Genomic DNA, 25,699 nt, shown 5'->3' with positions numbered 1-25,699 from the left:
GACAGAACACTGAAGATTCCATCCCAACACCCCAAGTGGCTCCTACCTGCATGTGGCCCTGTACAGTCAGCAGGAATCCCAAGCCCTCCCCGACATAAAATGGGTTTAAGGAAAAAAAATCTGTTGACATTGGATCTATTTCTTAAGAGGTTTTACCATGCAGTTTTAATATGAAGGACTGAAACGGTGTTAGGGGACATGGATGGCAGCAGATACGTACAAATTCAGATGTGTAATGCTGGAAAATCAGCACACAGTACATCTGAATTGCACATGCTCTGCATAAACTCGTATAGCTCCACCAGCATGGGAGAGCTGTGCTGATGTACCAGCTTCACTACAGTGACCTCAAGCTCTCCATCAGCTGCACTGTCTTGGTAGTGAGGACACAGCACAACCCCCACCTTGAAGATTTTCTTTCAAAGAATGCCACCTGGTCAGGTTCTACGCGTGCAGAATTCACACTGATTTCGCTTCTTTACTTTTTTTTTTTCTTTTTTTTTTTGGGGGGGGGGGGGGGGGGGGGGGGGGGGAAGTAACAACCACATATAAACAACCACATATAAATGCATAAGCGCCTTTATTTACGTGCATGTAGTACTGTACAGGTATCGAAGTACCTAAACAATTAAAGACTCCCGATTGTGGCATCCAAGCCCTGTAAATACTTGTAAGACACAACGCTCCTCCAGCACTGCAGCCCGGCTCGGACGTTCAACAGGGAGCCCTGCCTCTCATACAGAATAACCCAGCTGCCTGCAAGCCACTGATCCTCAAAGCAGGGCCGTGCAGGAGGTCAGCAGGCAAAGGGCAGCGGAGGCCGCGCTCCTTCCCAGCGGAGCCGTTTGAACGGAGCCGTTTGTTCCAGCGGAGCCGTTGCTGTGGAACCGCCGATGTCCCTTCGGCGGCGGCGGCCCCGAAGCAGCGGGACCTTGAGGCCGCGAAGATAACCGGCCGAGGCGGGAGGAGCCCCCCGCTGCCTACCGCTCCCACCTACACCCTCCCGCCCATAAAGCCGGCGTGGGGACGCGCTGCTTGTTCGCCTTCCCCTCTCGGCGTGGCTCGCAGCCGCCTGACATTTGTCCGGCTCGCCGGTATTTTTTCTTTCTTTTCGTTCGCCGTCCCCTCTCGCAACCACGGCAGCTGCTCTCCCTTCACAGCCGCCTCGGCCCTCTGTGGGGCCCGGGCCGGCCGCCTCCTGGCTGTCCGCAACCCGCCGGGCGCGGCGCAGAGCGAGTTCGGCGGCGAGAGTCCGGCAGCGCGGCGTTATGCTGGCCGGGTTCTGCCGCGGGCATTCGGGGCGGCTGTTAAGGCTGCTGCTGTTCTGCCTGTGTCTCCCGGGCTGCAGCCTCACAGGTGAGTGCTCTCTATGGGGTTGGAGCGCGGGCTCGGGGACCCCAAAGCGCCCGTCCCACAGGCGCTGCTGTGGAGCTCTCCTACGGCCGGGGAGAGGCGCCGGCTTGGCGGCGGGGTTGCGCTCTGTCTCATCCCCTGCGGGCATCGGGGCTGGCCGCCGCGCCCTCGGCATCGCTGGTATCACAGCCTGGATGCGCTGTGCTGTGGTGTCGGCCCCTGGCTGTGGCTCCACATCCCCGGGCAGTGGCTGTTGCCCGCTGCGTGTCCCACTTTGTGTCAGCGCGTGAGTGTGGGGCCGGGAGCTGCGCTGCTGCCGTGTTTGTACCCGATAGCGTGACAACGAGGGGCTACTGAAAAGCAAGTCCCCGTGGGTTTTAGTTACATCTAATGTGTTAAAATATAGCCAGGAGGGTTGGAAAGCTGTTTCCAGGAGGATTTTTCTACCGTGTTTTTAAATGTCACGTCTAAAATTACTTTAAAAAAAAAAAAAAAAGCCGTTCTGGGATGCTTTTTTGGTAGCTCAGTTGCGGGTCGCGTTTGAAGAAATACACTTCTGTTTGTGGTTTTGTTACTGGTCGCTGTTGTTGCAAATCATGGCAGGGCGGTGCAGCGCGGTGGGATGTTAGAGCCGAAGTGCTGGTGTTTGCTAGCAGGGCGTCGCTGTGGCAGCACATGGTGGGCAGCTCGGCCCTGTGGTGACAGGCACGTTTTGTGGCATTTCCATAGGAAGATGTGAAAGGGCAGAAAAAGTAGCTTGTAGTTCTTAAAGCTTGTGCAGGGTGTGTATTTAAAGACACGTGTGTACATCAGAGAACCTTTTTGACAGTATCTCCGTGTTGGAAAAAGTTTTATGGCTGTGAGTGCTCTGATGGCTGTGAGCTGTATCAGGGGCAGGTGATGCTTATTTGTCGTAGCTTTTACCTAATGGTGACTGAAGCAATTCTGAACTCATGTGACATAATTAATGAAATGAGATCCCGTGCTTCCAAAAATAAAGAAGTAATAATAAATAACTGTCTGGGAAGCAGTTTCTTTAAATCTGCTGTCTTTATAAAATGGTGGGTGTGATACCTTTTTCTTGGGAAGATAGTCAGAAATGAATAAGCAGCTTTAGTACCATCTCTGTGTATGAAACAAGGCAATTGCTTTTCAGACTTGTACTAAATGCTTTCATTTTGGTACAAAAAATGTTCAGTACAAAGAGAGACTGCGATTCTCACGGTGCCTTAAATCCAGGGAGATAGTGTGCTACTACTCTTTTATTGATGAGTACTTTGCAAAGGCATGCAAGTGCTCCCAAGGGAAGTTCTTGCAACCTTGAAGGCAGGTGCAGTGGCACTGCCATTTGGTGAAGCTCAGAGACAGTATGCTTTGGAGATGTTCAGTAAGCTTCTTTCTAAACAGAAGCCTGCAGTGGAAGCAGCTGCAGGGAGTGCTGTGTGCACAGGGCTGAGCTGAAGAAAGTCAAATTAGGTATCCCTCTGCTGCTGGTCAGTGCCAACAGGCCTCCAGTAAGTTACTTTGGGTTAAGTAACATGAGTTCTTAACCACTCTGTTCTTTCTGTCTTTTGGCCAAAAGGTAGAAGCAGTGTTGATGAGAAACAATGATAGTTACCTGTTCTTGTTTGGTTTGTGAATCAAAGAGGAAAGCCGTGATGAGAAGCCTATTAGTAGGTGAAACATGTTGCATGCTATTTGGCTTCCTTGCAGTGAGATAAGAACTGCTGTACAGCCTGGTGCCTTCTAAATTTATCATCTTTTTAAATACTGTGCAGGTAACACATCTACTAAGCTGACACAGGTTAGGATGATCCATGTCACCTTCAGAATGCCTCAAGATGATGCACAGATATAAATTTTGTGGACTTTTCTTCAACTTTAGCCTTGATATCAGGAGCAAAATAGCCTTCCCTGTGCTCACTACCTGAGTTAAGAAGGGGATAAGATTTGGTCTTCTTACCAGCTGGGTCATAAGCCAGCATGTACTCAGATTGAGCAGATACCTCTATTTCTTAAGTTCCTTGTGTTAGGTGAAGAGCAGTGGGGCTGGTGCACTAATTAACTGTGAGAAACGAGAATGCCAGTTATGAGGAACCACTGATGCTCTGGTATGTATTTATACTCTTTAACTAGCTCACTATACTGTTTGAAGGATGGTGGACAGATTGAGAGCAGGTCCAGGCCAGGCATGTTTCTGATGCAGTCTGCAGTAGCTGTGTACTGAAGTGCCCACAAGAGAGTCTGTCTGCAGGAAGCACAGACTACCAGTAGTGAAACTGCACAGGAGTGTCAGTGGTGGTGTTCAGTGGTAGGAGTTAGCAGTATGCTTAAGGTGCATGGTTCTCAGCAGATTTGAACACACTCAAACTGATTTACATTTCCACTTTTAACTCTGTGTCTGCTTCTGTTTTGAAGGTCTTGCTGTGCTTATTACACTGTCATTTCTTTGCTTACAGCTGCAAAACACAGCATGTGCCTTTCTGGCTACAAACACAGCTTTGTGACTACTGGCCAAATCAGTTAAAAGGCACTGAGGTATTGCTGCTCAGAGTACAAAGAGGAGCACATCCTGCTGCTGCACACCATGTCCTGGAATACCAAAACGTGTTAAGATAGCATTTATTTTAAGCTGTGCCACCCAAATGTGGGAACACAAAGGAAACAGCAAGCATCTGTTTTAGTAAATCATCTGTGGACCTTGAGTTCTCATCAGAAGTGATACAGAAGAATGCTTCAACTGAACAGTTTATCTCCTTTCTGCCCTTGCTGTTCCTTCTCCGCAGCCAAGGAGCCAAAGCAAAATCCCGATGTTTTGGCTGTCTCATTAAAACATAAATAAGTGTGTTTCTTATCAAATCAGGCTTGTAAGGAAACAAGAAATACTGGTTAACAGCACCTGGTGAAGGCTGTGTTGGGTGATACAGATGGCTTTTGTTTTGCTCGTGAAGGCTATAGTAGACAGAAATCTGTCACAAAACAGAGTGGACATACAGAAGGTTCTCATGGTTTTGTTAATGGTGTTACTGAACCTGCCAGTCTGTTTTAAAATAATCAGCTAGAATCAGTATTACCAGGTGGAATGGTCCGAACTCACAGATAAGATGGGGTTTGATTACAGGGTTTAAAACTAACTATTCTGCTGAAATATTCCAAAGCGTAGGCTGACTATCTTCAGGAAAAGAAACGAACAGAATTCTCATTTGGGTTTTTAGAGAAGCCAGGTAAAAGATACTGCCTTTCTTTTAATTCGCTTGCCTAAAATAAGCTAAATACAACTAGTGAAAAATAAGTTTTCACTTTGTAGGCTAGTTTTTCTCAAAAGTCAAGAAAAAAAAAATTGGTAGGCTGAGGGAAGGTGGCTCTGTTTGTTTTCTTTTCATTAACTTGATAGATATGAGGGAATAAGTGTTCTTTAAACCCTTTTTAGGTCTGCCGGTGATGACATGGGATGCCAATCATACTCAAGAGAATGCTTCGAATCAGGTGCACACTGGACTGAAGTCATCTGCTGGTAACTTTTATTTCAGTACACTTAAAACTGTAATACTCTTTCCCTAGTGATCTTAAGTTACCATGTAGTATTTACATTTCTGTAATAAGTTGGTGAGCTTTCTTCAGAGGAGGAAGCAGCAAGTGTATAATATAGGTATTTTTAAGTCAGTGCAAAAAGTTTGTATCCTAAGCATCTCAAGGATGGTGGATAAAGCTATCCAATGACAAGTTGTGTGAAATCAAATCAGGCACTCTCCCTAGAGAACAAGCAGTTCCCAAACTAGAAGCATCATAGAAGGTTCTGTCCTAGCAGATAGCTGATCATTTTCATGTGAATACTCTGGTTTTTGTTCTTGTGTTAGTGAGGTTTGTAATCCTGTCCCTGCATCGTTTTATCTTCATCTGTTTTTCTTTCTTTTTTTTTTTTTCTTTTTTCTTTTTAAAGTTATGTTTACCAATGTTCTGTTTTCCCCACTCTTCATCTGCTGTATTTAGGTCCCTAATTGTGATGGAAAGTGGAGAGTATGTTGCAGACTGGAGAAGAAATGGATAATTTGCTGCTTCCCATCTCTCCTTTCTTTGTAGATCAGAGCAGCAGGGGCTTAGCAGTGAGCAAAGCTGAGGCTGATTAACACAAATCAAATTTGACCAAGGTTGTGTTTATATGTGAACTTGTGACAAGTTAGGGCAGGTTATTCTAATCAATGTTCTGTCTTTGAAAATGATAATGCTAGTATCTGATGTTCAACTCTAGAGCTTTTAAGCAAAAGGCAAGAGATCTACACTAAGTGCAGTAGCTTCTGGATTCAGTAATTTTCCATATGTAGGTTGTTTAGTGGTTTTGATTTGTTTGTTTTGGCAACCATCATACAAACTGATGCCTTCTGAATCTGTCACCTTGAAGGATTTTGATGATCAGGTGGTGTATGTAGTGTGCTGACAAAAACCCAAGTGATCCACAATAACCGTGGCATGCTGTCAAAGTGTTTGCATGCACAAACAGAAGAATATTCCCCGGACTTTTAGTTTTGTCTCATATGTCAGGCATAAGCATTTGTACTTGTTTGTTTGCAAATGAGGCAGAGACTGAGGCTTGCTTGCACACTTAAGTAGGGAAACAGGACACTCTCTAGTGCTAGTGGACAGTTTCATAGTTTTGTTGCTTTAATAGTCAGGACTGGCAATCACACTCTAGTATCAACAGCTTCTAAATGAACTGTCTTGAAGTTCTTCTACCTCATCCACCTCAATATATCAGTCTATTTTTTCCACTAAACTGGTTGAAGCTTGAGGGAAGGTATAAAAGAGCAGATGGCACAAGCCAAGCATAAGGCTGATTTCCTGTGGCACGGCATTCCTCATGTTGTGAGCTGATATGTTGACCAAAAAAATGACAAAACCGAAACTTGCTTTGCAGAATGGGCAAGCAGTGTGAAGGCATGTAGTACCTCTACTAATTTGCTCTGAGGTACCATGAGATGCAAACCAGAAGCAGGGACTTCTTTCATCTGAACCAGATTCTGGCAGTTAGTGTAGCTGAGTGGTGTTCTTTTCAAATATATTTATTTAAGAAAAAGGACTTTTTTTTTTCCCCCCCCCCAAGACAGTAAAAGAGGAGGAGAAATAATTTGAGAATGTTTAGGCTTTCAGAGATGAGATTTCTACTGCATAGTAGTCAACTCTGCCACCCAGTGCTTAGAGAAGGCTGAAGCTGAAGCAGTTTTCTCTTCTTGGCTCTAAACAGGAACACACTGGGACTTTTTCCATCTGCAGGAGACCCACGCATAGGATAAATAACGCAGTCTCTTTTCTTCAGAAACTGGGATTATTTTCTCCTACAGTTTTATATGATCAGGCAGATTAAGTCCGTAGTGATTGATCCTGTAACTTAAGATGAATTATAAAATAACTGATTATAGAACTGCTTTGCAAGTATTTAAAACACATGAGTTAAAACTTGTTTGCAGTGGAGGAAAGAAATCTATTGTTTTCAGTTTCAAATTATTGGGGAAAAAAATAATTTTGTTTGTAACTGCTTTGTTTTTAAACCTTTTAGAGCCCATAACCCCACAGACTATCAGCCCAACAACCTGGGGCAGCATTTCAGATCACTTGACACTTGGACGTGATGCATCTACACCTGGTAAACGCAATTGGATATCTTCTTATACATAAAGTCTTAAGTTCTGCTGTGTGTTTGCTCTTGGTCATTGATTTTGTTTTAACTTAACAAGTAGTTATGGAAAGTTTATATTAGTGGCAGTTCCCAAGACAAACTGTTTGAAATGGACAGCGTTTATGTTCTGTTTAAAGCTGTATACAAAGGAACGGGAAACTAGAAAAAAATTAAAATTGTTGTAAATATATTGAATTGGCCTTTTATTTCCAAGTACGTTATCTTGTACCTTTTCACTCTGCATGTTCGCTAGGAAATTGTATGCAGATAACAACAAAATATATCTGTGTGGATGTAGAAGGGTGATGTCTCCTTATCTCGTCTGCATCTGTTGTTAAAGCTACAGCTTTATTAATTTTCTTAATTGCTCTTTTCTTGAAGTGTAGAATGGTAAGCATAAGCAGAGGCTCTTTCCACAACTTCCTACCTGATACTTGTGTCAAACTATGAAGAAATTTAAGAAGGTTCTCTTAACAGTATTCTGTCCATGGAACTACTAAATAGAGGGTTTTTTGGCCATCTTATCCCTGGAGCCCAGGGCAGTCATGTCTTTGGATTCTAGCAGAGTAGCATTTGAAGTAGATGGTCTGTGTCTAGCTTTATTGCTATTAAAATGTCAGATTGCAACAGTTTGAGAAATAACCATGTTTTTTCTGTCATCATCTTTTTCTATTTTTCTGAAGCTTATTACTTTTCCAAGCCCAGTTTAATGTTGTTGTACTCCCATACAGGTTCAAGACCCATTCCTAAGCTTTAGGAGAAGTATGTATATAAAAGACACTGAAGCAGGCTATGAAAGTAGACAGTTATATCTTTTCTGGAGTATTTTGAAATTTAAAGTTACAGCATTGTATTACAGTTAGAAACAATATTCTGAAACTGCTGTAATTGCTCTAATGATGGCCATATAATACTGCTACCTCAAGATTGTGGTAACAACAACAAAAAAAGTAGTCTCTATAGGATTCAGCTTTGGTAAGGTTCTTGTTTAGTTTTACTGCATTTTGGTTTTATTTTTTCCTTAGAGGATTACTGTAAGAAACAATCGCAGTACTGTATTATGTCTTGATTGCATTTATAGCATTATAACACGCTTCTACTTTCATGACCTTGTTAGGTCCAGATCTTACTGGGTCAGAGGAGATGAATTTGAACAACTCTAAACTTGAGTATGAGGTGGTCCTTCATGGTGAGTATGTTATTTTCTCTTCCAGCTTTGTTACTTTGAAAATCCCTTAATTTCATGCAGTTTCAAAAAATTCCATGTATTTTCTATGAGCGTTTCTGATGGCAACTTATTAATAAAGTAAGTTGTTCAGAGTAAGTGGTGATTTCAGTTAAAGAAAAGATGAATGAATTTGTTGCATTTACTGTTGTTTTCTACTAACTATTTTGCAGTGGGGAACAAAACTTCTAGTGTTTCAATAAAAACTCTAGTAAAACAATTAATAGCTCTCTCTTACTCCCACAAGTCAATTCCAGTAACAGTTTCTTTGCTTTGGTGAATCAGTTTGGATAGATGTTGTAAGGTACTGTGCTTCTTGGTGCTAGCCAACATCTCAGCATTGCAGCTTTTAGAGCTTGAGGTAGATGTGAGTTTCTCAATTGACAAATAAGAAGTTAAACCCAATTTCTAGTACAAATAGGGTGGGGAAAAAAAACAACCAAATATGTTTTAGTTGGAATTTAATTTATTTAGAATTTGAAGAGATCAATTAAAACTCCTTTGCAAAATGCTAGTATGATATGTTAAGGACACAATTGCATAGCACTTTTGCTGTTCTTCTAGCGTTGCTTTCTTCTAATTTAAAGTGAGATACTTAATGAGGTGGTCTCTGTCTCTTGTTTTGGTACAAGTATTCTTAGTGTAGAGATCTGCTACGTATCAGCCCTCCTAATGGCTAATCTTCAACAACGTAAGGTTTTAATGTTCCACTCATTGTAAGTGTGGATGTCTTTTTAGACAGTTAATCTCAAAATAGCATTCTGTTTTTAACCACTGTGATTAATCTGACTCTAAACTTTGTGATTAATTCACTTATTGAGTTTAATGTATGGTTCTAATAAATGAGCTATGGTCACTATGGCTCTGCTGTATAAGATGGAGGTGTTGCACCTTTCAGTCTAACACCAGGCTAACAAAACTGTAGTACTTGTAGGACTTGGAGTTCTGGGCACTATGTTTTCCTTCAGGCATTTACATGCGCCTGCCATGCCCACTGGAGTTTAAGTACTCTGGGAGTATCAAGTATTGCTTCAAGTGGGATTTGCTTCTTTTCAGGTATGTAACCACAGAAAGTTAGAGTTTCCTCTCAGAAAAGGTTAAAGCTGTGAAACTCACCACACACAGTTTTTTGACTTTCAGCTACTACAGTGTAAGCCTAGGATTGAGATGAGATTCTGAATGAAAATTCATGGGAGTAATAATTATTGATGGCATACGATGTTTTGACAAAGAAGACAGTAATTTAACAAGATTACGGATGGCAGGGTGCCCTTTGTTTACAGCATATAGGGCAGGATTAAACACATTTGACCAAAAGACTTTCCCATTGAGTCAGAAAGCTTAGAGTGGACCCCTTTGGTTTCTAAACTCATGCTCAGAGAAGTCTGGGTGTGACTAAATCTACTTCTAGTTCCAGACTTGGTCAACAGTTTATGTCTAAGGGATCATATGTGTGCAGTCTGTCTAAGATATGATCTTGGCAAAGTTAACAAAGATTAAACAAACTGCTAGTCAGTTACAGGGAATCTGTATCGGCAAGGCATCCCTTGACATAAAGACATTAGGGGTTTTCGCAGTGGGCATAACCTTGAGAAGCATTGCTGCTCCAGGGAAGAGCTGTTGTATAGGAGATCTCGGAGGTTTCTTGGTCTGCTTGCTATTCATGGAGCAAGGTGATTGACTTAGACATACTATTTTTTTTTTTGTCACTTGCTCAGGTGGCCCTCATCTGTTGAGTCAGATGTATGTTGTCAGTTCTTTCAGCCTTCAATAAGGGACAGATTTGTGGTTGATTACCTGTCTTACCGAGGCCTTGAACATAACCAGTCCTGTGCTTATTTGCTGCCTAGTGAGACCGTGACTGTAATGACTATTGTACTAATTACATGCCTGAGCAAGGCCTTGTGTAATGACCAAGCCCAAAGGAGGAAGCTGGGGCAAGGAGGGGAGCATGCAGTTGTAGGATGTAACCATAAATTGATTTGAAAATGATTCAGTTTCAAGTGAAGTAGCTGAAGCATGAAAAGCCAGATCCAGCAGTGATAAGGTTGTGGATTTTATTAGCAGAGCATTACCCATGATTTCACAGGATCATAAAAATTTGTAACTGGCTGATTTGTAAACATCTGTAGGTATTTACAAGTTTACCTCTTTTTGAAATTAGTAGTACAACTTTGTACTTATAAAAGCATTTTAATCCAATAAAGATTTATTCATTCCGATGTTACTAAATTCTGATTTTTAAATTATCTGCTATGGATATGAAAGGGAAATTTAGACTGAGAGACTCGCCATCCCACCTTCTGAGAGAAGTAAGCATTCAGTGTGTTTTTGTTTTAGGTTGAGCTGTGTTGAAGCATAGGTGTGTCTCGATGTTGGTAAAATGAATGTTTCTCTATGTTCCCTTTAGGAAGTCTACCTGTACGATTGAGTGACGATACTTTTGTAATCTCTGTATATAGTAACTAAGTAATAATTAAATTTTGTCAAAAGCTCAATACCTGATACTGTAGTTTTTGTTTCTGTTGGAAAGTATAACAAAAAACACACTACATCCTTGTGCAATCCAGTATATGTCTTAATCTCTTACTTTCACAGAATGAAGAAATAAGGTGCTTTTTCTTAAAGTACTATTTCTCAACTTCTATTAGGTGAATCTGTTCCTGTGGAAAAAAACATCTCTTTGAGCAGTGCAGTTACAATTGAGCTGATATGCAGACTGGATGATGATTATTCTGCCATGAAAATTCTTGAGGTGACTTGGAAGAGGGGAGATGAAACTATCACACACACCGATAAAACTGAAAAGAGCTGGGCCATCCAGTAAGTAGTTGTCTGTACTGTTTTGCTTGCAGATTTTAATGTACTGTCACATACGTATACACAGCCTCAGGCTAATGATGTTTATGATTTAATAATACGATTCTGTCACTTTTCTGCTACTCCATATACACAAATGCAATCCATGTGAATTCCTTGTAAAACACTGGGAGTTCAGCATCCTCTCTGCTGTCAGATTCTTAAGCTGTGTTGTGCTGGAGCTGTTACTAACCCATTGATGGAAAGGCTTTTATGAGAGCAAACTATGTAAGTTATGTCATACAGCATATGCTACATAGGACATTTCATGTGGTGGAGCCCCGTCTAATTCAGTAACTTTTGGATCATAAAGTGTAAAGATGCTTGGTTTTGTATAATTGGCTGTGAGCAGCAAGATGGATAGAATGGTGTTTGCTTTCCTAGATATTGGTGTGCTTTTCTGTTTTCTTAAAATGTTGTGATGGTTCTGCATTGCACTGAATCTAACTGTTTCAACAATATATGTTCTCCTCTGGCTTCTTTATAATGTTAATTAGCAATCACTAGTAAATGCAAACAAAATGGTGACTTTTTTTTTTAATTTTTTTTTCCCTTTTGAAGATTGACCATCTCAGAAAACAAAGATCTGGGAACTTACACTTGTACTGTGAAAGGTGAAAAACAATTCAGTGCGGTGTTTCATCTACAAGGCAAGTTGACCAATGAAATTCCTTGTTAGTAGCTCCGTGAGAGAATGGAAATTGCAACTTATTTTAATCAATGGCTGCTAATACTGTCAAGCTAAGTGAGAATCTCTGTCACAGGCAATTGCTGTAGCATGAAGGGAGAAAGTTTAGAAGCAAAAATAAAAGTCCCCATAACAAAACTTGCAACAACCGAAATTGTAAGCTTGCTTTTCTGCTCCTCCTCCTGGAGGAGTACCTGACTTTTTTTTTTGTGTGTGTCTTCCTTTGCTATCTGTTCAGAAGAAGTGAGTGTTCGTCATATTCTTAAAGGAAAGTGGGTGGGTGGGTGGAAAAAACTCTGGATGGTGTCTGAGATTTTTTTTTTTTTTTTGTAAAGCATAGCCAATGACTTCAAAGTTTGGCCTGTCACTTTTGTGTTACAAGAGCAGCAGCGATTGGCAGAATGAAGGCATGTTCTTAAATAAGTTCATTTGTTTCTCTGAAACAGCAAATAAATGCTGCAGTGTTACCTATTATATATACTATAAAGAACAGCCCTGAAGTATACAGTTGTTGCTTCATTTAGCACTGTGGATGAGGAGCTGAGCACTTGTACGTTTTTTTTTCTCCTCTGATTTCACCCTTTGCAGTAGTAGGTGGAATCTAGTTGATTGGAAAAACATTGAAACGAAACAAATATAAGGTGCTAAAGTGGGACTTCCTCCACTTCTGTCTTCACGTTTTCCAAAGTTTGCTGAAGCTGAAGGACAGGAGATTTGCACAAATGTAAGCTCAAGAATGAAATATGGAGTCCACCAAATTTGTCAAGTGAAGATAAGAAAGTAGAACAGATGTTCTGTTGTTGAAGTTAAGATGGCAAAACAGATGCCTCAGCTCAACATAACATCAGTGGGAACTGGTTTGGGCTACCCCCTTTAAAAGGTTGGAAATTTACAGCAAGAATGACTATTAGCCTTCATCCATTGACCGCCAGGTTAATTATTTCTTGGGATTTCTTCCCATGTCCTTGGAATGAAATGAATATGTATATGCTATACCTTTAAATATGTACTCAGTGCTTCTCTTGCTGTGCGCGTTTGGTGGAGTGATCCTCCAGGCACCCAGTGGTGCAGTAAAAGGAATACCTGCTGGATGTGACTCATTGGTGTGTCCTGTTACCTTGTTGGCTTTCTCGACTTCAGTGGTAACCGTGTGATTAGTGAAAGCTCTCCAGTCTGATATGTACTAGGAAGGATTCTGTATGAACATGGAGTTGTAAAAGCCCTAGCTCTTCTCTTCTAACCTCAGCTGAACTAGCCGGCATGACTTTGTAGTTTTCAAACTGGCTTTGTTCAGAGGGGCATCTGGTCATACAACTTCAGGGAATTTCTGCGAGTGCAATTCATGAATGGTTGTGTTGATATCTGCTTTCAAACCTTCAGGTAGGGTGAACTTAGCTTGCAGTACTGTGGGAGGACAAAATTGCTATCTTTTGGTTTTTAATTTTCCTTTCATTTCCTTCCTCTCCCGACTGGCCAGTTTGGTGGGGATGAGTTTTCTTTTGTTGTTTTTCATCTCTGGAAGTGCTTGTATTGTTTTCTTGTTGAATGGCTATCCAAGTCTGTTGAGATTTTTAAAAAAGGATGAGGAAGTGTTACTGTTTTGAAAGTATGAAATAACTTTTTTTGGTAACAAATGAATCAATCAACAGAAAAGTAACTTTTCCAGAGCACAGTGCACAGGATTGGTTGATTTATTATAAGAAGATGGGGAAAATTACTTCAAAGTGCTGCCACTTCTGATATCATAAAAACTTACTGGCTCAGCACTTACTAAGATAAATGCAAGAGTGAAGGAAATGGGAAAGAGTAATGCTTGAATCTTTCAGTCAGTAATATAGTAGGGAATGATTCTTATACTGCATGAAATGAGTAACACATTGATCTAGATGAAATGGCTAAAGCCATCGTTGCTTTGACTTTGGTAGCTTGCCACTGTGCTCCTGGCTTGGCATAACCCCATAGACTTGAGGTCTCAACTTTCATGTAAGTCTGCAAGGAAACCATAACATTTTGAGTAGCTTTATAGGAAACCAAAGTTATTAAACATGATGATGATTCTACTTGACTATTTTTAACATGTAAATAATGGCTATATTAGCAAAGGATATGTTAGTTTATGCTTGCACTTTGTTCATGTTTTTTGCTTCCTTAAACAGCTGTCCAGATGTGTGTGCTGTGAAACAACTTTGTTCTTTAATTATTGTGGGAATCCAGTATGAATACTAGCAGGGTTACTCATCTGTTGATCTCCAACAGTTTGCAGTTTTTTGTTTGTAGCAGCTTTATTTTGTCTCCAGATTCTGGGTGATTTGCCTACAGGAAAAGAAAACCAAACACAACAAACAAACAGAGTACTAAGTTTGCTCTCTTGCAAACTTAATCTTCATGGATTAACCACAGTTACAGAGCTGAGTGCCAGAATGCATTATGGATATTCTTGTCCTTAATCATCATGTCTGAGGTGGTCACATTTTACTAGTATGTTTAGAGTTGTGTTTTGACACTGAACAGCACATCTGAAGTCTTTTTGTATAAATTAAAGAGGAAGTGGTAGCGCATATTAGTGAAATTTTACCTCTTAGTGGTAAAGGTAGAAGTACTCTGACACAGCTGTAATAGCTGGGTCAAATAGTCCCAGAGTTGTGATCTCTGGTTTTGTTTCTTGTGGGCCTGTTCTGAACACGTTTGGACCAGAAGTCTTTGCTGGCACACATCCGAAAGCTATTTCTTCAGCTAAGAACGTACTTACACTACGATGTTTGTAGTATGTGCAGATTACAAAATAAATAAACAAAGCTATTTGTATGCAGGACTTGCTTGATAGCATTATTTGGTAGCATTACATCTGGGATAGAATCTGACTGGGCTTTTACAAATTGAATAAAACTGCAGGAAAAACTTATTTTCTGGTGTATTACAAATGATGCATGTAGCTCACAGCTGTCAAGGAGGGAAGGAGGAGATAAACAAGGGTAGAAATCAGTACCAAATATAACTCAAGTTTTCAGTATCAGTTGGCAGCTTTGAAGATTGTACAGCAACTAAGAACAAGATGCCTGTAGTTTTCTACAAGAAATTGTATATGGAGTATGTCAGCCTGAAATTACTCTTCATTAGAACATTTCATAAATTATGTAACTATGTATGTTAGTCAAAGAAAAAGAATGTGAATAGGCTACAAGAAATATTTATCTAGAGGTATATATAATACTTATATTATTGTTTTGGAGTATAAATGTGTAGCTTTCATTTGATGTACTTCTACCTGCTTGTTCTTTAGTACCGCAAGTTGAAAGAAAAGAAAAACCTGTCATCAGTTATCAAGGTGACTCAGCTATACTGGTTTGTAAAAGTCATAGTCATACTCCCATTTCTTGGACTTGGTATATGACCAATGGAAGTGAACAGGTAAGGTTCCAGTCTGGCCAAGCAAAACTGTATGGCAAAAATGTGTGGACATGCTCTAAAGTATAATGATGTGTAGCTTTGGACTCCACAAACTGCATTTGCATCAAAGTTAATCACAGAATTGCAGAATGCCTTGGGTTGAAAGAGACCTCAAGGATCATCAGGTTCCTATCTCCCCTGCCACAGACAGGGCCACCAACCTCCAGATCTGGTATTAGACCTGGTTTCCCAGGACCCCATCCAACCTGGTCTGGAATACCCCTAGGGGCAGAACATCCACAGAGGGGAATTCAAATAGAACCAAACAAACAACAAAAAAACCCAACACAACACTTACGCAATATTTCTAAATATTTGTTATTACAGTGATTTAATGTTTATGCTGGCATGGAAAAATAACATTATTCAGAAAGTCTCTGCTTTATTCCTGCAGTCCAAATAAGAGTCGGTTAAATTTGTTAAGTCTTGAAGTACATTAAAAAAAAAAACAACAAAGCAACAAAAAAAAAAAACCAAAACAAAAAAAACCCACAGCAAATAAACCATCTATGTTGGTATTTCTCAAATCTTACTATCTGATAGCAAAGAATCTTATCATAGCAAAATGCTTACTTATTTTTTAATTTATTTTTATGTATGTAAGGCTTTGGAGACCTGGGGGAAAACAAAAGCATTTCCCTCTTTTTTTCTGTTTTTCCTGCTTCTCCTCTTTGTGAATATTTCTGAGTCTCCTAGCCAGCATGGTCTCTTGAAGGAAGGTCAGTAAGACCAGTTTTTCTGGATCCTCATTAACCGTATGAGTGTAGGCACTCTGTTATAGCCCTTTTTTTTGGTGAAAGCACTGTAAGCAAAGAGAAAGCAAATAGATCAGTTTCCTCCATGTTACTGGAGGGAAGCGTTGGGTCAGGAGGATGTCTCAGCTTATTGTACAGCATAGCAGCATTCCCAGCTCAGTCTGCTTGAAAGCTAATACTTGTGCTGTGGCAGAACATGGATATTGGGTCCTGACTCCAAGGGATTGTTAATGGAGTGTCAGTAGAGACAAAAATAGCTTTCATTTTCAATTGGCTAAAGCAGGTAGAGTGACTTGCGACCTAATAGTGTGTATTTTCATGCATTGAATGCAAAGGAAACTGCTTGTAGCTGGGGAAGGAAAATTCTTCACTTAAAGGCAGACTAAATGCCTCCTCTTATTATTTTACATCTCTACATGGGATATTTTATAGGTGTTGATAATGAAAATGATATGACTAAACACTGCAGTTATAAAACCTAGTGAATTTTCTATTTTCAGATTGTCATTAATGAATCCCTGGGGCTGGATAAGTATGTAATAAATAGTGAAGATGCCCATGTAGCCCATCTGAAAATACTGAAGCTTACCAAAAAAGATGGTGGTGTATACTGGTGTGAAGCTACTTTTGAACTAGGAAAGAGTAAAGGAAAACTGAAGCTTAAGATTCTGTCGCTCCTGGCGCCACTTAAACCATTTCTAGCAATAGTGGCTGAAGTTGCTACTTTAATAATTCTTATCTTTACTATTGAGATTTATTCGAAACGGAAAGAGAAGCGTGCAGGTAAGCTTCTTCATCTTTTCTAGATTTACTTAAAAATTATAGCTGAATGTTTGACATGACCTGTACTAATTCATATGTGAGATCTGTGTGACTCTTAGATCTAAGCATTCTGGTAAGGAATGCAGTGTTAGGGGGTGGGGGTGGGGGGAAAGTACTTCAGACTTTAATATCTTGTCCACAATTCTTGAATACAGTTCTGAAGTATTTTCTGTATGAAATAACTTCCTGTAAAAGGTTTGGTACAGTCATCTATTTTTTCTTTTTCCTCCCATTAAAACACAAGTAAATCTGGAGGGTTTCAGGACAGTAAATCTGCAACTGTTTCAGGAATGCTTAGGAATGGAAGGAAATAGTAGTAATTCTGATGGGAGAAACTTCCATCAAGAAACAGAATAGAAGGGGAAAAATGTGGAAACTAAATCAATTTGTTAGCGCATTTGGTTCACCAATCACGACATAGATGGGCTAAGTTAGATATCAAATCTTGTTTCATCTTGTATAGATATCTGTATTATACATATGGTCATGCATTTGTATACTGTACAAATGTTGTATGCATGTAATATGATATGCATTCAAATCACATTAATAGAATTTGATAAATGTGCATTTCTTGACAAATTTGTAGATAATTCTATTGGGCAGAGTAAGTGAATAATTACAGACTTAAAGAAAAATAAGCTAATAGTGTTTGTTTTTGTTAATGCATAAAATTAATGATACGATTAAAAGTGTGACTAACTTTTCTAAAGCTTAGAGTTAGCTAAGACCTTTCATAATTTTCTTTTTGTTATGCAGAAGATGAAAGAGAATTTGACCAAGGTGAACAACTGTAAGTAAGGAACTTTTATACCCAACTTAAATGCTGCTACTTACGCATACATACTGTCTTTGTATCATAATTGGTCAGAGTTAATTAATCCGAAAGTATAGTTTATTACCTTTCTCCAACACTCTGTAATCCTAGAGTTCAGGATGCTGTTTTCTGACTGGCACTTAACTTTGGTGTTTGGAACTTGTCTTTTGTTAAGATAACATCTGTCCTCATTCTGTCAGAAGAAACGCTCAGGTGGAAACTTTCCAGAAGAGGCTTTGGAAATTTTTCATTTACATTTTTGTTCTGTCAACATTAATATAAATATCTCTAATCTGTGTGTGGTCAAAACCCTAATTGTCCAAGATGCACTTTAAGGCTGGAGGCTTGGAGTTGTTGCTGTCAGCTGTGCTGGTAATTCTCACTTCAGGAGCAGCCTCTTGCTGTGCTAAGGCTTTGGGCTTCCTGGGCACTGGAGTCACACACAGAATCACACACAGAATGACCCGGGTTGGAAGGGACCTCAAGGATCATGTAGTTCCAACCCCCCTGCCTGGCAGGGCCACCAAACATACGCCTTTACTAGATCAGGTTGCCCAGAGCCCTGTCCAACCTGATCTTGAACACCTCCAAGGACGGGGCATCCACAACCTCCCTGGGCAGCCTGTTCCAGGACCTAACCACTCTCCTAGTAAAGAACTTTCCCCTAACATCCAACCTAAATCTTCCCTCTTTTAACTTAAAACCATTTCCCCATGTTAGTTAGAGCAGCTACAGACAATTCTACTGCCATTCTACTGTCAAAGGGTTGATGCAGCCATGCCGGTTAACCTTTCCTTCGAAAGATGCACTTTTAAAGGCTTGTTGACATAAACTCACTCCTTGCCTCCACCTCCTGAAGCCCATTTACTTGGCCTTCTAATTTTCCCATTTTGTTTAATATGCATCTTAGTGGTTTCTTTTCCCTTTACATATATATTCCTATTTTGATTTCCTTCTTATCTTTCTGAGTACTTCCTGCCTTTACTTTCTTGAGTTTCTTGCTGCAGTGACCTTCTTTGTTTCTGTGTGCTGTGTTCACCCTCCTGTTTGTTATTCTTGCCAGCTGAAAATACATCTTAGTGCTTTTCCTCTTCTCAAAACAGCTTTAAAGCTGTAATTCAATTATACCATGAAGTGAGGATTTGTCTTGGAAATACAGTATGCTGTTTTAATGCTGAGTGTTTGGGGATATGTCTTGGGTTGAAATTGAATAAATGCCTTTGCACAGCTGTAATTCTTGTAATACAGTTTCAGCATATTTTATAATAGGATTGTAACATAGTACAGTGTACTATAGTAATAAGTGTTCATGGTTGATGAAATGGGGGATGTTTCTGATGTCATAATTTTGATTAAGTGCGTGGTCTTCAATTCTCTACGTTGTTAGATAAACATAAGTAAGGAGAATATTAAACTGTTTCTTGCCTATGCATTTCCAAACTAGTTAGAAATGATTCTAACACTGCCTGTTTGAACTGTTCAGAAGATAAATTTGTGTACCAGAGCCAATGACTCTAAGGGAATGCTTCTAGTCTGTTGTGTCAAGTGATATATAATATATAGCTGAGTTTGGCTGATGAAGTTATAATTCCTTTGCTTAAAAAAATATTTTTTTACATTATTTATATTCAGTTCTAGGCTAAATTTTGATTGTGATGAACACAACAGTTATTTGTAGGTACTCCAAAAGAAGTAGTGATAGGAGTGTTTTAGTCCGTGTTTTGAGGATGTTGACCTGCATATTGTTCATATCTTGTTTATTCAGGCATTCACTTTATGTGCGTATTATAACAACTAAATGAAATGATAGCATAGCAATCAGTTCTGGGAATATTATCACTGTTATGACTTATACACGGATCTTCGTACATTCTGAGAACGATTGAGTTGATCCTACTTCCACTTTGGTTACTACACTGATATTTAATATTACTTTTTCATTCAACCTTATATGCCAAAGTGAGAAACCCAAATACATCATAGATGCATTCTGGAGGCATGACAGTGCTCATCCTGCATTTCAGAATTGAATTTGGGAATTTATCCTCTCTTTCTTGCAGTAAATTTGATGAAAGCAATGGTGTGGAAAGCAGTAATACAAGGCACAGAAGAGTTTAGTCTGGTTCCTAAAAAGGTAAGTAAAGGATGAAATGTAGATACTAAAGCTTACTTCTTCCTTGAGTAGCCTACTATCATAACAAGAAAAATTTTAAAAAAAAGTAAAAATATATATATATATATATATATATATNTTCTTATGTTTCACTGCATGACTCAGAATTGCTAGAAGTGAAAGACTAGTGCCACCATCTGGTGCCTTCCAAATCCTGGACCTTTCTTACTAGTCAGAAAAAAATAAAAAAATAAAAAAATGGATATATATATATATGTATATATATATATATATATATCCAGTGTCATCCCACATCCCATTCTGGTTTTTTTTGGTTGTTTTTAATCTGGTGAAAACATGTTTGTATGTTTTGATGACGCTAATATATCATCATTAATGACTTGATAGGAGCAAGACAGTGAGTCTGAATCTGTCTAACTGAATGCTGTCATTGTGGTTCTGTTCACCTTTAAAATAGAAACTAGATTAACCTCTTTAATTCTTCAGTTCCTCATCATGAAGCATCGCTGTGATATCAGGGTAGGTGCTGAGATGTAGAAGGATGCTCAATGAATCTGAATCCTGTTCTTTCAGGCTGTAGTATTAGATACTGAGTGAGGCTAATTGAGGAAGGTTACAAGTGCGGTAGCATGAATAGAATCCAAAATGGAGATCGCTGGAAGTACCAGAGATGTGAAACAGTAAATTATAGGAGTCTAGGAAAGATAGGGTTTCATAGATGGTTGAAGAAATTTGTGTCAGATAAAAGCACATGTTGCGTATCCCTGTGAAAGCTCTGCAGTGAGCTTTGGATTCTCTCCTCTTTGCAGTCTCATTACAAGCCTTTAGTTAGGCCAGCTGGAAATGCTTGTCAGAGGTTGGTCTTTAGTGAGGACCAATCCTGCACACTGTAGCTCCTTCCCCTCAACATTCCTCCGCATCTGTCACTGTGATCCATCTTTAAGATGAGAGGTGTGAATCTCTTTGTGTTTGTCACTACTGGTACTGTTGTTTCTTTATTTTCTCATGCCATCTGTCTGAAGGAAGAACATCTCAGTACCCTTTCTTTTAAAGACCAGGGCGAGAACACTGTGCAGTGAAACTTGTATGAACAGAAGAATTAATTGGAAAACAATCTAAAACAAGTACTTTCCAAGAGCATGGCATCTCCTCTGTTTCTTGCATGTTTCTAATGCTTGTTGTAGCCTATTTTAGATCTAAGCACCTATTTTCATGAAGTCATTGTGGCATATGGCTCTCGCTGAATCAGTAAGGGTTCACGTTCTCAAACTGAGTTTCAGTATGTACTCAAGCTACTCAAATGGGACTGCTCAAATATTTTGTAAAATATAAACTGTTGGAACAAAGCTTAATTTCAGACAAATGTGGAAAAATAATACACAGAAAAATAATAGAATTGATTTAATAAAGATGTGTTTTCTTCTTTAATTAGGGAAGCCAAGGCTACAGAAGTGGAAATCATCACTAAGAAGCATGCAGCTCTGCCTTTCGAACATCAACTATGCTCCTATATAAGCTCCTCTATAGTTGTAAGAAATAAAATGCTCTTAAAGTTTAAGTCTTAAAGTCTTTACAAATAATATATCCTGATATACTGTATTTTGACTCTTGCTGTCTGTAAGACTTGTATTTGTCATGTTACTGCTAAAAGGCTGGTTAGATTTCATATTGTTGTATTGACTATTTAGTTCCAACTTAAGACAAAATTAATCTTGCATTTACTGAACGAGTAGGTAATACAGAAAGGGACCATTATCAAAAATGGAATTTTAAATACTTATAAAACCGGACTTGTGAGTTTAAAAAAATGTACTTCCACCAAAGAAAATGCCTTTTACTGGCAAATAAAGAAAATGTGATATAGAGACACTTTTAACCAAAGAAATGTTCAAAGGGAAATATTTATCATGATTTAAGTAGAAGATCAGTTGTTTTGCACTCATAACGAACAGTAAAATATCTTAATTCTAACTTTTTGCTTAGCTTCATGTAGTTAGAAGGAAATAAAGTATGTTCTGGATACTTAATTTCCATGGCATTTCCTCCCATATGGCTGTGATACCATGTTGTATTTCCAAATAGGCTGAACATTCTGAATAGACAACAAGCTGAATGCTGTGCAGATTAGAAACTTTGGTATTATTTTGAAGGTTTTCTTCCTTATAAAAAATGTAAGGAAAAGACAAAGTAAATGAAACAAAATCGAATTGCATTTCCTCAAGTTGTTGGTTTTTTTTGAAACCAGAAGAAAGTAATTGGAAAAAATAAAAAGGAAACAAATAAGAGGGAAGGAATTAAAACCGTTTCACTGTTCCTATAAGTGAAGATATCACAAAATAAAACGGCCAATGCTAGGCTATGTGGACAAAATACAGTCTGATCTGTGCTTTTTTTTTTTTTGGCTTCTTTGTTTATTGTGTACAATTAGCAGGTTTGACATCTCTAAATTACAGCCCAAATAAAAACAGTGGGAGGAATATAACCATGAAACAGTAGAATGTGAGGGCTGAACACTGATAAAGATTTCCCTGCAGAGGTACTGTGTTTACTGTATTTTGCCTTAGAGTTCATATGCATTATTAAAAAGAAAAAAAATAACTTTTGTAGGTTTTTTATACAACTTTCTTATTACAGCTTTATTTTTATTTTTGCTATAAAAAGTATATTTTTTCAGGTTAATACTACTTTATATTGGTCCTTTGAAACAGTACCACAAGTCTGTTGCTTTTTGCGTGCAACTTCTGCCTTTTTTGAGCATTCCTACTCAATCTCAAAACCGTGGTGTGAGGTCTTGGCCACCTGTATGTGAGTTGTGTGGAGGGTAATATTTTTTCTGTTGTTAGTCATAAAGGGCTGCAGTAAAAGCAGGCAGGAACCAGAGAACCCTGAAATAAGCATGTATTTTAGATGTATTATGAGTTCCTCCTATAAGGACTGCAGTAATTTTGGTGAAATTGGCTGCTGATACGTTAGTTTGATCTTGACCTGCCTCCAGTGTGCTCTAATTGCTGTGCCTTCAAGGGAATTGGTACTTCTGTTTCAGTTGGCAAATAGGTCTGTTCCTCCTTTCTCTGCCAAAGACATCAAATAAGAGCCGAAGCAGTCCCAAACCCAAGTATGAGAGTACTGACTGATAAACAGTTAAAATTAGAAGAACTTCACATTACATCTTTAAATTGCCTAAATTTAAAGATGTTCATGACTGATAGAGCCTCTTGTTGAATGTTAAAAGGTTTCAAACTTGTAATGTTTGTCCCATCTTAGCCAAAATGTTTTGTGTGATTTTTTTCATCCATTCATGCTTTCCTTCAAAGATTGTATTTTTCATCATTAGAGCAGTATTTACATCATCTGACTTGCTGAATTATTTTCAAGTTGACATTAAAAGCTCTGTAACAGTGCCTTGAAGGAAGCAGTTTGTCTTAAGCATGGTTAAGTTAATCTTTCTCTTGTGCAGTATGTTGAAGAGTTTTCTCTGAAACTTAACAGTGAAATCTATTTTTCTAGTGGAAGTACTGAGCCTAATGCTTTTATCACACTTGCCTTATTTTATATTCCGATTTTATACAGTGCTTCTTTGACTTTTTTATTTTTTGCTTGGGCAGAAAGATGTATACATGTAATGGAATATCTTCTGTGTGTTTGCTGTGTAGGTAATAGAGTAGTTATGAGTTGTATGAAGTTGCATTATTGTACTTAGAAATTGCTCAAATAAACTTGAAAAAGAATGCATAATGTTGAGAGTTTATTTATCCCTATCACACGGGTAAAGTGAAATTTGACTTCATTTCCTCTTTTCGTTGTCTGTGCACATTTCACAAGAAACACTCGAGAGTTCTTCTGACCTCATCTGATTGAGCACCAAACTGCCTCTTGTAAGCTCTTAAAAAAACAACTAGGTAGAAATTGCAAAGGGAAAGTGATGTCCAGGTGATTCCTTTCTAAATGCTTATACTGCATCTGACACAGATTAATACTTTCTAATGTAGGCATCTAAATTTGCAGATTAGGAACCTCTGTTGTTTCCTGTGTTGATCAAGAGGACAAAATAGTGGTGTTTATTTCTGTCTTCTGGAAAACTACCTAAGTGGAGTCGAGAGTTATGCAGGTGAATCTCAGCATCTGAGGCTGTCAATCTGTGATTCTGTGATGAGGTGTCAGAATGCATTTAAGATGGTGTCAGTCTTCCTATAAAGAAAAATCTCTACAAATCACTTGGAAATAAAGACTAACTCGTGCTCTCTGACCGAATTAAAAGACGTAACATTGTTTATATCACTATATTTCTTTCTGATATGCTCTCGAAGTGGTACAGTACAATGTTTTTGTAGTACGCATTAAGAATGTATCTTTGCTTTAATCACACTAGTGCTTAGTAACACATATTACCCTTGCTGATGGCCCTGTTTGCCTGCAGAGTTTGGCTGAGGCAAAACAGATAAGAGGGTCTGCAAAGTAAAATTTTATACTTTTTGTCATTTTTTTTAATCTTCTGGCACCTCTGCTTCTCCCTGACACAGGATACTAAAATGGCAGGCAGAGTTGAGTGAGGATGGAGTACTCCATTATTGTTCATCCTTAATACTTTTTTCCCAGACTAGAACTTGTGTGCAAGAAGTTCTAAGTGGCAGAAATACAGCTGTCTGCTACCAATAAGTCTGTTGCATCCTGAGCAGGTGGGGTATGTGCAGCATAGCTAATCAGAGGACGCTTGAGCAAACAGCTCACTGCTGGGTAACAGAAGAGTGAAGCTTCAGACTTGCAGTGCAAAGTGCTTTTTTACTGTGTTTTGAAAAATCTGATTCAGAAATGTAAAAGGCATTAAAAGTTACAGGAACAGCCCGAGGAGACAAAGATGGGAGTTCTTTTGGGATATGAATCCTAATATTCCTCTCCTCTCTACTGCTGATGGTTATAGGGGTTGGTCTTTTTTAATTCTGAAAGAAATATGTAAAATAATACCATATAAAAGTTGTCTGTTCAGTTACATTCAGTGGACTTAGAAATAATTTCCTGTACAAGTAAAATAGAATAGCTTTGCAATACTGTCTAGCAATGTAAGCTTAATCCCTGTAATGCAGTTGTTTTTGTGATGACTGAGGATAGTTGTCAAGGATTTTTAGATTGCATTAGTCTTAATTTTACTTGACACATGCACACCTACACTGTTATCCTCAGCTCCAAGTTAAGGCCAAAAAGTCCATGCATATACTATGGAATTTGGGAATTACTTCACAAGTAGTTGCACAGTCAGGACTTGCTCGGCTCACTGTAGGCTCAGGTGGTGTGTGTTCTTCATCAGTGGGTGCCCATGCTCATTTCTGACTTCTGTGGCACAGAAATGAAGGAATCAGAATTGGAAACGCTTTGAAGAACGGAATCCCAAGAAACATAGCCAATAATTCAGACAGGAAGAGTGTATGTAAAGTTCCTGCTGGCCTTTTTCTATCCAAGAATATATATATATTATTTCTAAATAGCTTGATAGTGTGCTGCTGGAGAAGTAAATATGTAGGTTGCTCTGAAAGTTCTGCCTCCTATTTATTTCAACAGAAACTGCAACAGATGCAAACAGCGTAATAGCACTATTTGATAGAGCAAATTTGCAGCTACAGAACACTTGTTCAACATGCTTATCGCTGTAAGCTGTGTGTTTTCTCCAGTGATGAACAAGAGCCTGCATGCCATTTTACCAGACTGCCCTTCTGCTTCTATCTGTCACACAGCAACAAAATGCAATGGAATATTGGTGGGAATTTTCATTCTCTACTGCCGTACCACCACCATCTGCCTCTAATGTTGTAGGCCAACATCATAAAGTAGTAGGCATTACTCTTGCAGTAGCCTTCGTAAAAGCATTTATGTTAGTCCAGTTAACTTGGGAAAATTAGCTTCCCAAAGTGCAAGTGTCTACAGCATCCCCAAATG

At 39.0% G+C, this 25,699-nt stretch overlaps 1 protein-coding gene across 2 annotated transcripts; it reads left to right on the top strand.

Annotated features, from left to right (window-relative positions):
• Positions 1 to 793: 793 nt before the first annotated feature.
• EMB (embigin) lies at positions 794 to 23,503 on the top strand. 2 transcript variants are annotated; one of them, XM_015848686.2, is made up of 11 exons: positions 794 to 1,356; positions 4,784 to 4,867; positions 6,905 to 6,991; positions 8,142 to 8,213; positions 10,901 to 11,072; positions 11,670 to 11,758; positions 15,077 to 15,204; positions 16,499 to 16,781; positions 17,580 to 17,613; positions 19,698 to 19,771; positions 21,204 to 23,503. In XM_015848686.2, exons 1-10 carry the CDS (start codon positions 1,269 to 1,271, stop codon positions 19,753 to 19,755), a joined length of 1,095 nt encoding a protein of 364 aa, XP_015704172.1. In that variant the 5' UTR covers positions 794 to 1,268; the 3' UTR covers positions 19,756 to 19,771; positions 21,204 to 23,503. The 2 variants fall into 2 exon arrangements, with proteins under 2 accessions (XP_015704172.1, XP_032297224.1); XM_032441333.1 differs by lacking the exon at positions 794 to 1,356 and adding an exon at positions 1,483 to 1,639.
• The last annotated feature ends 2,196 nt before the right edge of the window (positions 23,504 to 25,699 follow it).

Source organism: Coturnix japonica, chromosome Z, assembly GCF_001577835.2.
Source record: "Coturnix japonica isolate 7356 chromosome Z, Coturnix japonica 2.1, whole genome shotgun sequence".
NCBI lineage: Eukaryota > Metazoa > Chordata > Aves > Galliformes > Phasianidae > Coturnix > Coturnix japonica.
The sequence above is the reverse complement of the archived record's forward strand: the minus strand, read 5'-3'. Positions and strand labels throughout refer to the sequence as shown.